This window comes from Gnatocerus cornutus, chromosome 2 (genome assembly GCF_029298725.1).
Source record: "Gnatocerus cornutus isolate USDA-ARS CGAHR chromosome 2, icGnaCorn1.1, whole genome shotgun sequence".
NCBI lineage: Eukaryota > Metazoa > Arthropoda > Insecta > Coleoptera > Tenebrionidae > Gnatocerus > Gnatocerus cornutus.
The window spans coordinates 16,662,036-16,673,672 of record NC_142234.1 but is presented as its reverse complement, the minus strand read 5'-3'; the positions used below and the strand labels follow the sequence as shown (position 1 = coordinate 16,673,672).

Genomic DNA, 11,637 nt, shown 5'->3' with positions numbered 1-11,637 from the left:
CTGTCAGGCGCGTTTGCTTGATCCGGAATACAGGTATATTGCTGTTCACATCACATAAACTCTGACATGACCAAACCGACATACAATTACAGTCGGAAATGCCGAAACTTACGGTTGATGAGGTCGTTCGACTTGCAAAAGACACTCATTGCCTTTATACATTCTGTGTAGCTCGCCAAAGCCGTGCGTCTGACACGGAAACATTTTCGGGGGTCCACCTAATAGATCAGAGCTCTCAACAGAGGTTTGAGTGGGGTGTGCTGCTGTTTCCTCTTTTGTTATTTGGAAATAAGCCGTTATGTTTATGCAATGGGCCCAGCAACCCCATTTAACTTAGTCATCTGAAATTCTGAACACATACGATGTGGGATCAAGTAAAACAACAAATGGCAAATCACTTCAATTACTGGAGCTTTGTGCCATTGACGGCAGCCGAACTTGCACCGAAGTTACTGGTCACTATATTGTTTAGTGTGTTTAGTGTTCTGTTGAAAGCACATGCTAATTTAATCATGAAATATGTCTCATGCTACCAGGACGAAAAGAACAACCGACATTCAACTATATAGGTGGATTGTGATAAACGACCCAGCCATTATTAATGGTGTAACAGTAATAGACGTTGAAATTGAAGCAACGGTCCGGTCTTTAACAAAGCTCATTTTAGTCTAAAAAAATTGTATAGCATTGGAACCCAACAGAATAAATAGAAGTAAAATGAAAAAATCCAATAATAGCAATATTCCCTTCAAAATATGCCAATTAAAATACGTTATCGTACCCTTTTAAGTTCTAAAACGAACGCTATCGCTTAACTAAAGTAGTAAATTCCAACCTAACGGAATATGACTCATTTCTTGCCCAACCATGAAGGTCGTAGTCGTACTATTTGTTCTTATATCATCCAATTTTGCTCATTTCACCGTGAATTTATTCATGTTCAAACTCTTTAAAACCAAACTTATTAAAATCATCGACCAAAACGTCCTCGAAAAAGAATGTGCCCAAGACTTGAAATCTTTCTTCGTGGATTTCAATAATCCCAACTTGTGGGCACTTCAAAGTAAGTTCTTAATTTTTTTCTACCATTTTCGATATTCTCTCAGTGTTGGACGCAAGCGGTAAGATATATCCGGGACTTCTACGAGGCAACATCCATCTATTTGGAGATTTCGACCAATGTTTGACAATAAGAGGAACTGATCATGGAAGAACCATTGAATCACAATACTGCAGTGTGATTGTGTCAGTGAAAGATGAGTTCTTAGGCAAACTGGCACCTGTTGTGGATATCCGAAAAATGAATTCTGGTCTTGATGATGTGTATAAAGTCAATAAAAGCACGATTTTATAATACTAAGATTTCGCAGATATTAAGTAATTTGGACAGTAACAGCGTTCTTAACACCTTACAGAACAAATCAGTTTCTGTGGGAGTATGCATCCCAAAATCTTGTTCTGTAAGATCCCTCCAAGTTCTCGTGAAAGCTGTAGAAAAATCCTTCAAATTGCCTGGTACAGGACGTGTCATCGACGATCTATGTTTGTACAAAGACAAACCTGTGGAGACGACACAACTAGACTCTTCCATTTAGTAAGCATTTCGCTTCATTCTTGAGTTAAATAACCTATCGCAGTTGCTTTTTTGCTGTGGTTTTCCTTTTGGTGATTGGAAGTACCATCTACGATCTACTACTGCGATCTTTAGGACAAAATTCAAACATTTTTGTCGCTTTCTCCGTCTTTACAAACTTAGAAGAATTATTTTCGAAGAGTTCGAATGACAACACTTTATCGTGTCTGCGAGGAATTAAAGTATTAACAAACATGTGGATTATTATTGGCCACGTCTTTGTGTACGGTGCTTTGCTAGTCAAAAATCCAATCTATATCTTGACAGAGGTAATTTTTTATTAAAAAAACAAACTCGATATGTTAAATTTGTAGTGGAAGTACCTAATTTCAAGTGTTTTTATTTGGAACTCGTTTTATGGAGTTGAGACGTTTTTCACCATCAGTGGCTTATTAGCTAGTTACTTATATTTGAAAGCTTCAGAACGAATTTCTATCAACTTAATTTCATTCTATTTGATTCGGCTTTTAAGGTTTTGTATTTAATTCAAGCAAACCGATAGTTATGTTTAGAGTTTAGGTTAACTCCAGCGATGATGGCTATGGTATTTATGAACGCAAGCGTGTTAAAACTCCTGACAAGTGGGCCTTATGGACCTCTTGCCATCAAAAGCCTGCACCAAGGTTGTCAAAAAGTTTGGTGGGAGTTTCTATTTTATTTCATTAGACTTCCAAATTATTACGAGGTAAGAAATAAACTAGAAAGTTTGAGTATTAACACCATCTCTGCAGTGTAGTGGATACATGTGGTATTTATCTATTGACAGTCAGTTTTACCTATATGCACCTTTGATTCTATTTTTTATTAAGAATCACCCCAAGCGTGTTGCAGGAGGTATGATTTTGGCGTCTTTAACTGGAATAATATATTGTATGGTTCTTACCATAAACAAGAAACTTGGATCGACTGTCTTTGAGTAAACAGTACTAATCTAATTCAATAATTTTTTTAAGTTAAATTTTAGTTGGAGCATGGAGCACGTGGACGAACTTTACATAACAAAATTTTATCACGTGTCGTCGTGGCTTCTGGGAATGTTTCTGGGTTATTTGCTAAAATATCACAGAAAAAAAATTCCTTCTGCTATAAACGCGGCTCTTTGGGCATTGTCTCTATATACCATGATAAAATTGATCATAAATAAACTAAGCGTCGTAGAAAGCCAATATAGTGTTTATCGTTCGGCTATGTGGAACGGATTCGCTCAACCGACTTGGTCTTTGGCCGTATGCTATATTATCTACAGTTGTGGAACTAACAATGGAGGTACTTTAACTGTAACTAATTTTACGATGGTACAGTTTTGAAAATCGCTTGCAGGTTTCATCAACGATTTTCTATCACATTACATTTTCAAAGTTTTGGGCAAACTTACGTACAGTATGTACTTAATACATATGCCTATAATACAACTGTATTACAGTAGTAGAAGTGAAGCAAATTACTACAATAATCCGCAATATGTAAGTGAAGCATGATAAATTGACAAATTGTTAGTTGCTAGTTTCAGTTCCTGATATTCTTAGGATTGTATGCCATTACTATACCTTGTTCTGTTGTGTTATATCTTGGCTTTGAAGCTCCAATAGGAGCACTCAAAAACCATATTACTGTGCCCAAGAAAAGGGAAGTTAGTCAGAAGATTCCCGAAAAAAGTTTTTAGTGTTGCTCACTAATAATTTTGTGTTGTGTTTAATTGCTCACCACTTTGTTATTGAAGGGTTTTTGTTTTTTAATTATTATTATTAGGTTTATTACTGCAGGGAAAGTATCAACTTAATAAAGAGTCGTTTTCCATATTATAGTAGGTAGTATTCTTGTAATGACTCAATAGTTATTTGTTTCACTAGGCTAGAAAATGGTCTTCTGAAAATGCAAAGAAAGTACCTATTGAAATTCGAGCCCGTTCCAAAACATTTTTTAGCCGTGTCAAACACAAAATTTTCTACGCCGACAATTATTAATAGTTATTTATTTTAACTTTTGGTTTGAATTTAAAACGTCATTCCCTCATTTAGGGGAATTTCATCAGCTGGGAAATAGGTTGGTAGCACCCCATTGAAATCAAACGATTGCAGATTAATTTAAATTCAAATGTGTTTCACCAAATTTACTTAATTAGTTTACCTTTATTATTTTTGAAAGTCATTGGCTTCTAAATCGGCACACAAATGGACACAATTGACATTTATGCAGCGAAGCCAACTTGCATAATAAAACCAAGTATTCAAAATGTCACGTTTGACTGCCGAGACATTCAATAGTTGATTTTCTTGCCGCAAATGAATATCACAAATCTCATGAAAAATGACGGAGGCGCACAATAGTTATTTGTTTCACTAGGCTAGAAAATGGTCTTTTGGAAATGCAAGGAAAGTATTGAAATCCGAGCCCGGAGGGCGAGGATTTCAATTTTCGAATATTTCCAAATCATTTTCTAGCCGTGTCAAACACGAAATTTTGTGCGCCGACAAGTATTAATAGTTACTTATTTTGACTTTTGGTTTTAATTTGAAACGTCATTCCCTCATTTTGGGGAATTTCATCAGCTGGGAAATGAGTTGGTAACATCCCATTCAAATCAAACGATTGCAAATTAATGTAAATTCAAATGTGTTTCAGCAAATTTTTGTGGAATCTCTACTTAATTAATTTACCTTTATTATTTTCGAAGGTCATTGGCCTCCAAATCTGCACACAAATTGACACAAATTGACACAATTGACATTTATACAGCGATGCCAACTTGCAAAATAAAACCAACTATTCGAAATGTCACATTTGACTGCCTAGACATTCAAAAGGTAGTTTTCTTGTCGCAAATGAGTAGCACAAATCTCATGAAAAGTGACGGAGGCGCACAATAGTTATTTGTTTCACTAGGCTAGAAAATGGTCTTTTGGAAATGCGAGGAAAGTATTGAAATCCGAGCCCAGAGGGCGAGGATTTCAATTTCCGAGGATTTCCAAAACATTTTCTAGCCGTGTCAAACACGAAATTTTGTGCGCCGACAATTATAAATAGTTATTTGTTTCACTAGGATAGAAAATGGTCTTTTGGAAATGCAAGGAAAGTATTGAAATCCGAGCCCGGAGGGCGAGGATTTCAATTTCCGAGCATTTCCAAAACATTTTCTAGCCGTGTCAAACACGAAATTTTGTGCGCCGACAATTATTAATAGTTATTTATTTTGACTTTTGGTTTGAATTTGAAACGTCATTCCCTCATTTAGGGGAATTTCATCAGCTGGGAAATAGGTTGGTAGCACCCCATTCAAATCAAACGATTGCAGATTAATGTAAATTCAAATTGTTTCAGCAAATTTTTGTGGAATCTCTACTTAATTAATTTATCTTTATTATTTTCGAAGGTCAGTAGCCTCCAAATCTGCACACAAATTGACACAATTGACATTTATGCAGCGATGCCAACTTGTAAAATAAAACCAACTATTCGAAATGTCACGTTTGATTGCCTAGACATTCAAAATTTGATTTTCTTGCCGCAAATGAGTATCACAAATGCCATGAAAAATGACGGAGGCGCACAATAGTTATTTATTTTGACTTTTGATTTGAATTTGAAACGTCATTCCCTCATTTAGGGGAATTTTATCAGCTGGGAAATAGGTTGGTAGCATCCCACTCCAATCAAACGATTGCAGATTAATTTAAATTCAAATGTGTTTCGGCAAATTTTTGTGGTATCTATGCTTAATTAGTCTACCTTTATTATTTTCGAAGGTCATTGGCCTCCAAATCGGCACACAAATTGACACAATTGACATTTATGCAGCGATGCCAACCTGCAAAATAAAACCAACTATTCGAAATGTCACTTTTGACTGCCTAGACATTCAAAAGGTGATTTTCTTGCCGCAAATGAGTATCACAAATGCTATGAAAAATGACGGAGGCGCACAAAAAATATTGATAAGTATCTAATGCTAAACACACTTTTATGATTTTTTTTTTGTTGGTGAAGGAAACTCGTCGTCCGGATAGATCTATAGTATCAATAGACAATAATGTAGTCAAATCAAACATTTACATGTCACTTTGTATTTACATACGTTGATAAGAAACGTAATAACAAATAGTAAAATGTTACATTAGAAGTCTATTAAAATAAAAAAAAATGACTCAAGGAGATGAATTTTATACGTGCGCCGTCATTATAATATTTTGACTCAGTTCTTGGTTGAAATACCTGCAGTATAGGTTCTTTCTTGAAGGCCACAGTTTGTTATCTATGACTGTTTTTACAAAACAACTTTAAACTTTATAATAATGTAGTAAAACTGTATATTATCAGTATCAGGCTGCAAAACTAAATAGGTCTCAAACAAAATAATGGATAACACAACGTTTTCAAATTTGACCATGAAGGTAGTGACAGTAGGACTTTTCTTACTTTTTGTTTCAATTAATGGCCAGGTCTCTCCATATTCTTGGGTCTTGAAATTATACAGAGCAAAGATAGTTTCAATAATCAATCAGAACATTAGTGAAAAGCAATGTGCATTAGATTTACGATCTTTGCTCGTAGACGGAATTTCCAAATCATGGGCAATCCAAAGTAAGACTAAAATGTGTGGAATTACTTATTTTCGGGCTTTATTTCAGTGCTAGACGCAAGTGCAAAATTCAATCCTGGGCTCCTTCATGGTAACTTTCATTTTTTGGGAAATTTTGATCAATGTTTATCCATAAACGAAAATTATCATGGAAGGATAATTAAAGGGCAATACTGTACGGCACTTTTATCGGTAAATGAGGATGATTTAAGTTACATAAAGCCGTATATTGACTTGAAGTTATTAGGTCCAATTGCTGAAAATGCCGTTAAGGTCGGTAAGTAATGAGTTGACTGTACATGAAATCATGTAAATTTGCAGGAACTACAACGTGTTCTATTGAAGTCAAGCCAAGGCTTCACAGAGAAAAAAAATATAATGATAGTTCCATTTGGATTATGTTTTCCACAATCTTGTTCCAGAAGAAATTTAAAAATTCTTATTGAAGCGATAGCAAACTCGCTCAGAATTCCGTTACAAGCTATCGTCATGGACGATTTATGTGTGCACAAAGGTAAACCTGTTGAAACGAAATTGTTAGACATCTTCATTTAGTAAGTGTGTTTTTTCACTGTGCCGAACTAATTGATATTTTTCAGTTGTTTCTTTTTTGTCGTATTTCTTCTAGTCTTGGCAAGTACCCTCTATGATGTCTGTTTCCGAAGTTCAAGTGAATTATTTATTTACCATAGATTTCCAAAGTTTATTTTAAATTCTAGATGAAGATTATCTAATTTTTTCTGCTTATTCTAATTTGGTAAAACTAGTGTCTCCAGAGTCAAACAATGAAACTTTGACCTGTTTGAGCGGCCTCAAAGTGATTTGTTGTTTGTGGATCATCCTGGGTCACACATGTTTATACAGTGCGTTTATTTCTACAAACCCATTTGATGTAATTACTAAGGTAAAAATATTAAATTCTACTATAACTAAATGTACTCAATAAATTACTTTACCAGTGGAGTCATCAAACCTCTAGCGCCTTTGTTTGGAACAGTTTTTATGCAGTTGACTCCTTTTTTACCATAAATGGACTGTTGATAAGTTACATGCATTTGAAACACAATTTTGAAGAAAGTTTCTGTACCTTAATTTTATTTTACTTGAAGCGATTTATACGGTACGTATGATTATTAAAAAAATAGAAATTACTTTGATACCTATTCAGATTAACACCGGCTATGTTAGCCGTTATTTTTCTTCACACCAGTGTACTAAAACTTCTAGCAGATGGCCCATATGGACATATCGTAGTTAAAACAGGCACCAAAGAGTGTTACAACAGTTGGTGGCAATATTTATTTTATTTCGTCAAATTTCCAGAATACAAAAAGTGTACTCAACATTTCTGGTTCTTGTATGTTGACGGTCAGTTATATCTATTCGCACCTTTGATTGTATTTTTTATCAAACGACACCCCAAACCCGTGATGACCGGAATGTTAGTAGCATTTTTAACCGGAGTTATTTATTCCATGACTATAACCATAACCAATAGACTTGATTCTACTATCTTTGGGTAAGTTTGAAACTAATTAAACAATAATTGTGTGTTGATTTCAGTTGGTCATTTAATGTCTTGGATCACTTGTACATTTCAACGCTTCATCGCGTACCGTCTTGGCTTGTTGGAGTATTGACAGGTTACCTGATACACTGCCAAAAAGTTAGAATTCCGCGTGCCTTAAATGTGCTTCTTTTGACGATTTCTTTCTACACCATGATAAAACTGATTGTGAACAAAACAAGTCTTCTTGATGGTGAATATAATGTTTATCGATCAGCTGCATGGAACAGTTTAGCCCAACCGACTTGGTCTTTAGCACTCTGTTTTATTATCTACAGCTGTAGCACCAAAAACGGAGGTAATACAAAATTGTTGGAATAGTAAAAATCGCACTACAATACTTTTATAGGTGTTCTTAACGACTTTCTTTCTCACCACGTATTTCGAGTAATGGGAAGACTTTCGTACTCTGTCTATTTGATTCACGTCGCTGTGTTACTAATTTATTTCGCCAATATGAAGGAGACGATGTATTTCAACAATTTTCAGATCGTAAGTGAATTAATAACTGTAAAATAAAATTTCTAACAATTTTTTTTAGTTATTCACATTTGCTGGCTTGTACGTGATCATTTTGCCATGTGCTCTCTTGTTGTATCTCGGATTTGAGGCCCCCATTGTTGCTCTAAAAGACAAACTTACTGTCGCTAAAATAAAGTAATTTAAAAATTGCGTTAACTCTGTATTTTGTTTATTTATAATTATAATTTGATATAATATCGTCGGCTGCATTGTTCATGACGGTTTAAAAATGGATACTTCTTTAATAGCAGATAAAGACAGTGCGTTCTGGGCATTTTTAATAACCCTCGAAATTATAGGCTGCGTTTTCAATAAAGCTCCTGTATTATCATCATTGACGATTTTTAGCTTCCCCATTCTGTAAAAAATACCTAATAAAAATAATAAGTCGAACAAAAGGAGAGATTCACAAAAGCATATTCAAACTGATCCCATTCTTTTCTGCACACATTTTTGGAGTATGTCTAAGCAAGTTTAATAAAGAATAGCTGTCTGCATTTTACCAGACGTTTATTATTCTAGTCCTTAGTAGTATTTCCAGGAATATTTGGCAAAAAAATTCATCTTTTATACGACGTAAAAAAAGTTCGCAGTGTCAAAAGTATGCGTTAAGAAAGTTGTCCAAGTCGGTTATTTATATCGAAGGACGAGATCATCCAGAAACAAAATTTCGACCATTAAATTCTTTTCAAGTATGGTCGCACCAAAAGTTTCCAACTGACCTAATTTTTTTTATTGATATTTTCTGGAAAAAAATCCATACATTCTGGATGTAAAACAAACAAAACCAGCCGGAAAATAAAAAAAACTAAATTGATGAAGTTTCTCCTAGTAATTTAATAATTTTCCTTGTATAATTTCGAAAATATGAAACATCCCCAAATTCTCAGAGCAATTGATTCTTGATAGGAGCAAAACTCGCGTTAATATTCCGATTGTTTGGAACCGAACCCTAGCGAACGTTTTAGAAAATCCGTGTGATTATTTTTTAATCTGCTAAAACGGACGTTCTCCCAAAAATTATTAATCCACATGGCACGAGGTAATTAAGGGTGTAATCAATCAATCAGTCGGATAAGCCCACCGTTCAATGCGTCACATCCTACCAGATGGGACTGTGTTCAATATGGGTGTGAAATGTGGTTTTGGTTGCCAAGATCTGCACAGTGAATAGAAACGAAAATAAACTCCCACTGAAATGCTACGTGTTGAAGGTGAAACGATTTCTCTGTGTTTAAATTGTAAATTTGCGTGGTTTTGTTTTGCTGTGTTTATCTGATAAAAGAGAAAATCGTACGGGTAACCAAAAATGCTGCAAATATTAACAGTAAAGCAAGTCAAGTAGAATTATTTTGTAATAATTCCACATTTAAAATTGAAAAAGTCGTGTGTACAAATTTCGTTTAAATGTACAAATACAACATGCATGACTAACACAATAACACGACGTCAACATTGATAAATTCTGCAATGCTGGTTTTTATGTTTGCGTCGTGTTTCACAAATTGCAACCCACAGTCAACCTGTCAATATAGTTTTGAAATGATACCAGAGCCGGTCAATATTTAACGGCGTTGAAATTATACGGTTAAGCAATGATAAATTTGGTTTGGTGTCAAGAAGTGATACCAAATCGAACAAAGCTGCAGATAAGTTAAAGCGTAAATTTCCAACCCAATATGTTTCTTTACGCTGTAAATACAGCTCTACCACCGAATACAATGTTCTCTTATCCATCTCCGTCATTGCGAACGTTCTAATCAGATTTTCTGGACACAATCAACGTCTGAGAACCTTCCGATAACTGTAACTATAAAGAAAGCTTTTGCTCTAAATTAAAAGCATCCAGCACTTCCCGGAAAAAAACTTCGTGGGTTTGGGATCCGGCAACAGTTGTAGCCAAAACTAAGATCATCTAAAATTCGTAAATTTTCATACGTTTGTAGTTAATCAAGGTGTAGAATCTGACGCAAGAATTTTTTTCATCAAAAGTTTGGCGTCGCGACGCTTAAAAACAATTTAAAAAAAACTGCAGAACTTTGAATCAAATTAATTTAGAACATTTTTTGTTTAACGTCAAACTAATAATACAGTGAAATCTTTCTTGAACAGATAGCAACAGTGCCCAAAATTGTGACCGTTTAAAAGAGATGTCCTTACGAGAACAAATAAATAAGAAAAATTTGACATTTTTGTGCCGAAAAAATTATCCGTTCAAAAAAAATTTTACTGTAATTATTTCATATTATTTTATGGCAGCGCTGTAGTTATTTTGTATTTGTAAAAAACTCATTTATAGAAAATTTGTTTCACCCGTTTTTTTTTAAAATGACTACTTAGATTTTAACAAAATTCAAAATTAAATAAAAAAAATGAATAACAACGATGATGTTTAAATAAAACAAAAAAAAGAATACGAGATAGTTGACCTTACTTAATTAGCCATTAGACTATCCGCAACTTTATCTAACACCCTGTACATATATTACTTTGACATATTGGATAAAATGGTTTAGTAAGTACAGTCCAATTTTGTTATTTACGTATGTGTACTATCGTAAATTATAACAATTTGTGTAAAACATCAATAGTGACATTGAAACTGTAAGTGTAGTTTAATTTTTTCAGCATGGAATATTCTGAGCCTAGACGCAGAAAAGTAAATCCTGAGCTGCATACTAACTGTTTATTAGGCTTATTTTTCATGTAAATATAAAACGCATATTCTAAATAATTAAATTAAAAATTTGTAGCTACTCGAAAGAGATTTTAACTCGAGGATATCGCAAGGAAATAACCGAAGACGATATCTATGAAGTACTACCAACTTACAAATCGAAGACTTTGGGAGACAGACTAGAAAAAGAATGGGAAAAAATACGCAAAGCCTCCATTCTTAGCCTTCTTTGGAAAACATTTGGAAAAGAGTATTTACTTATTATTTCTAGTCTAATCATTCCAGTTATGGTAGGGTAAGTGTGTGCTAATTTATAATTTCTTGACACATCACAAAATACTGCTGCAGAATTTTGCAACCCAAGATCTTGAAAAAATTTATTTCATATTTTACAAACAACCAAACATCTACAAAAACCCAAGCATGTTTCGATGGTTTTCTTCTTGTCTTAACTTTGTTCGTGAACACTACATATTCTCAGAACTACAATCTACGAGTTTACACGTTTGTACTAAAAGTTCGTGCAGGCTTTACCTCGTTAATCTACAGAAAAATGTTGAACATGCAGTCTTGTCAACAGAACAGCGTTTCTGTTGGAAAAATCGTAGCTCTTATTACCAAAGACATAATCGAATTTGACAACATTACGTTCATAACTAGCA

General features: G+C 34.2%; 3 protein-coding genes across 3 annotated transcripts; all 3 read left to right on the top strand.

Moving 5' to 3' along the window:
- Nucleotides 1-809: 809 nt before the first annotated feature.
- LOC148179570 (nose resistant to fluoxetine protein 6-like) lies at nt 810-3,437 on the top strand. Its single transcript, XM_088030316.1, has 10 exons — nt 810-1,063; nt 1,107-1,321; nt 1,371-1,594; nt 1,638-1,902; nt 1,948-2,105; nt 2,153-2,318; nt 2,365-2,549; nt 2,598-2,899; nt 2,954-3,096; nt 3,144-3,437. The coding sequence occupies exons 1-10, from the start codon at nt 868-870 to the stop codon at nt 3,294-3,296; spliced, it is 2,007 nt and encodes a 668-aa protein (XP_087886442.1). The 5' UTR covers nt 810-867; the 3' UTR covers nt 3,297-3,437.
- A 2,009-nt stretch (nt 3,438-5,446) lies between these two features.
- On the top strand, nt 5,447-8,632 carry LOC148179569 (nose resistant to fluoxetine protein 6-like). The gene is made up of 10 exons (XM_088029737.1): nt 5,447-6,211; nt 6,259-6,482; nt 6,531-6,763; nt 6,809-6,879; nt 6,929-7,113; nt 7,169-7,329; nt 7,378-7,728; nt 7,773-8,074; nt 8,126-8,268; nt 8,318-8,632. Exons 1-10 carry the CDS (start codon nt 5,986-5,988, stop codon nt 8,435-8,437), a joined length of 2,016 nt encoding a protein of 671 aa, XP_087885863.1. The 5' UTR covers nt 5,447-5,985; the 3' UTR covers nt 8,438-8,632.
- Nucleotides 8,633-10,921: 2,289 nt separating this feature from the next.
- On the top strand, nt 10,922-11,636 carry LOC148179568 (ATP-binding cassette subfamily C member 4-like; the record flags this gene model as incomplete). The annotated part of the gene is made up of 3 exons (XM_088029547.1): nt 10,922-11,004; nt 11,052-11,270; nt 11,324-11,636. Coding segments are annotated over exons 1-3 (609 nt in total), but the record flags the coding sequence as incomplete, so codon positions are not given.
- Between the last annotated feature and the right edge of the window lies 1 nt (nt 11,637).

Coding starts and splice junctions, on each gene's coding strand:
- LOC148179570 (XM_088030316.1), top strand. CDS start 868: ATGAAGGTCGTAGTCGTACTATTTGTTCTTATATCATCCAATTTTGCT. Junction 1,903..1,947: donor CAATCTATATCTTGACAGAG/GTAATTTTTTAT, acceptor TTAAATTTGTAG/TGGAAGTACCTAATTTCAAG. Junction 3,097..3,143: donor ACTACAATAATCCGCAATAT/GTAAGTGAAGCA, acceptor TGCTAGTTTCAG/TTCCTGATATTCTTAGGATT.
- LOC148179569 (XM_088029737.1), top strand. CDS start 5,986: ATGGATAACACAACGTTTTCAAATTTGACCATGAAGGTAGTGACAGTA. Junction 7,114..7,168: donor CATTTGATGTAATTACTAAG/GTAAAAATATTA, acceptor TTACTTTACCAG/TGGAGTCATCAAACCTCTAG. Junction 8,269..8,317: donor ATTTCAACAATTTTCAGATC/GTAAGTGAATTA, acceptor AATTTTTTTTAG/TTATTCACATTTGCTGGCTT.